This window comes from Nycticebus coucang, chromosome 21, assembly GCF_027406575.1.
Source record: "Nycticebus coucang isolate mNycCou1 chromosome 21, mNycCou1.pri, whole genome shotgun sequence".
In the NCBI taxonomy this organism is placed as follows: Eukaryota; Metazoa; Chordata; class Mammalia; order Primates; family Lorisidae; genus Nycticebus; species Nycticebus coucang.
In genome coordinates this window covers 4,619,487-4,622,159 of record NC_069800.1, presented here as the reverse complement: position 1 = coordinate 4,622,159, position 2,673 = coordinate 4,619,487, and the positions used below count along the sequence as shown (strand labels likewise).

Below are 2,673 nucleotides of genomic sequence, written 5' to 3'. Positions count from 1 at the left end.
CAGCTTCATAAAAAACTAAACGTAACACCTTCATGGGACTCAGTGATTATACCCTTCGCTATTTATTATAGAGAAATGAAGACTTTTTTCACACAGAATCTCTACATAAATGTTTATAGAAGCTTTATTTGTAATAGCCCCAAACTGGAAACAACCCAATTGTCATTCACTGTGTGGTAAAGTAAACTGTAGTACACCAGTTCCATGGAATAAAATGAATGATCTGCTGATAAACACAGCAGCCTAGATGAATCTCCAGAGATTTGAACAGAGTAAGAAAAACCAATCCCCCAAAGTTGATTTTACATGTCTGAAAAGGCAAAATTATAAAAATGGAAACTAGATTTGAGGGAGTAGGAGCAGAAGGAAAGTGGGTATGTCTCTAAAATGATGACACGAGAGATCCTAGCAGTGAAAGAAATGTTCAGTATCTTGACTATCTCAATGTCAATGTCAAAGGTTGTGATACTACCCTGCAGTTTTGTAAGATGTTACCACTGGAGGAAACTGGGTAAAGTGTACATAAGATGTCTCTATTGTACCTTATAACTGCATGTGAATCTATACTCACCTAGAACCAAAAAGTTTAATTTTTAAAAAACTCAAAATGAATGAGGAGGATATAGATGTGTTTGTTATCTTGATTGTGATGATATATACATATGAAAATTCATCAAATTGTACACTTAAATACATGCATACTTTCATGTCAATGATACCTCAATAAAACAATGGGGGTAGGGAAGGAATATAGTATTTTTTTCTTCCCTTTCTGAATAATTCAATCTGATAGCTATAAGGTGAGCCAAGCAAAATTGGCAGCCTCACAAAAGGGGGCACTTGGGGAGTGTTGTAGTGTCTCAGAACAGAGTGTCAGAGCCCAAGTAGGGTGAAGAGGGGCTTGGCATAGAAGGCTTGTTTGATGTAAGGTGTTGGATACCTGGTGGGTTGAGGAGCGTGTCTACATAACGCAGCTGCCAGGCACATTGATGTCTAAGCCGGAGTGAGCAGAGGAGGACATCCACACCTGAAAAGGACAGTGGTGGCAGTAAGAGATACCTATAGACAGGAGGATTAATTAAATATGTAAACATACATATTTCTGATAGTTGGAGAAATAAATTACTCACCTGAAATACTAAAAATGAACCTTGTAGTATAGCATGCAATTCGAGATAAGGGTGGGAACTCATGATTTTCAACATATATAGATACAAAACCTATAAATATGTATGCGTGTGTGTGTCTGTGTGTGTGTGTACACACATGTTCCTTAACTCTGTTCACTGAAAGGCCTTACAAGCCATTATACCTTAATAATAATGAGTACAAGTTGCACCTTGACCTTGACTTCTAAATACCATTCTCCATTAAAGGAATGAGGACTACTCAGAAAAATGCCTGAACAGATACAGGGACAAAGTATCCGATAAGCTGAAATATATTTTTGTGTTAGAAACTAAGAAACAATAGAAATATATCAAAAGAATACAAAAGTCTAATTAAAATAACTACCTAAATCTGTGATACTCTGGGCACCAAACTAAATGCTGGTAGCATTTATTGAACTGAATAAGAAACCAAGGGTCTATGTATAAATGCAAATGGTAAATAGAAAATTTGATGTGCAATGAAATATTTGTTTTTGTTTTTGAATGGTATAGTTAATAAGGGAAATGTCTTAATACTGACTTAGAATGGAAATGTGCACTACTAATGCAATAAAGGAAGATGAAGATGACAAAACAGTTTTGGATCTTGCTGTGGTTTTGTTTGAAACAGCGACACTTCGGTCAGGGTACCTTTTACCGGACACTAAAGCACATGGAGATAGGATAGAAAGAATGCTTCGCCTCAGCTTAAACATTGACCCTGACGCAAAGGTGGAAGAAGAGCCCGAAGAAGAACCTGAAGAAACAACAGAAGACACAGAGCAAGACGAGGAAGAAGACATGGACGCAGGGACTGAGGAAGAAGAACAAGAAACAGCAAAGGAATCTACAGCTGAAAAAGATGAGTTGTAAATTATACTTTAACCATTTGGATCCTGTGTGAAGAGGGAATGTGAAATTTAAGTCATTTCTTTTGGGAGAGACTTGTTCTGGATGCTACCCCCAGTCTCTTCCTCCCCTGCACTGTAAAATGTTGGGATTGTGGGTCACAGGAAGAAGTGGGTTTTTTAGTTGAATTTTTTTTAACATTCTTCTTGAATGTAAATTTGTACTATTTAACTGACTATTCTTGGTGTAAAATCTTGTCATGTGTATAAAAATAAAAAAGACCCCAAATTAAAAAGAAAAAAAATGAATCTCAAAAACACAGCTCATAACCCGAAGGATCTTACATCTCCTTGGAGCGAGTGTACTGAACTGTGAGAACTCCAGGATTTCTTCACCCAGCATATTTTTCCATCTCATGCACATGGTAGCCAAGTAGCTGTGGAGAAAATGAAGAGAGGAGTGCAGACCAGCTCTCCTGTCTCTAGCTTGGTTGTGACAATGCTACTAATTGTTAATGGAACTATCAGAGGAAGAGCAGGTTGCTAGCTGAGAAAGACAATGTTCAAAACGGTAAGTTTGGAAGATTTTACATGCAGGATGTTCAGGAAACAGGTGGTTTCACTGGCTTGAAACTTAAGAGAATTAATTTGGTGCTGAAAAGCTAACTACATGA

General features: G+C 37.3%; 1 protein-coding gene across 1 annotated transcript; it reads left to right on the top strand.

Moving 5' to 3' along the window:
• The first annotated feature begins 1,697 nt into the window (after positions 1–1,697).
• LOC128574189 (endoplasmin-like) lies at positions 1,698–2,289 on the top strand. Its single transcript, XM_053574843.1, has one exon. It carries the CDS (start codon positions 1,698–1,700, stop codon positions 2,022–2,024), a length of 327 nt encoding a protein of 108 aa, XP_053430818.1. The 3' UTR covers positions 2,025–2,289.
• Positions 2,290–2,673: the final 384 nt, after the last annotated feature.

Coding starts and splice junctions, on each gene's coding strand:
- LOC128574189 (XM_053574843.1), top strand. CDS start 1,698: ATGGAAATGTGCACTACTAATGCAATAAAGGAAGATGAAGATGACAAA.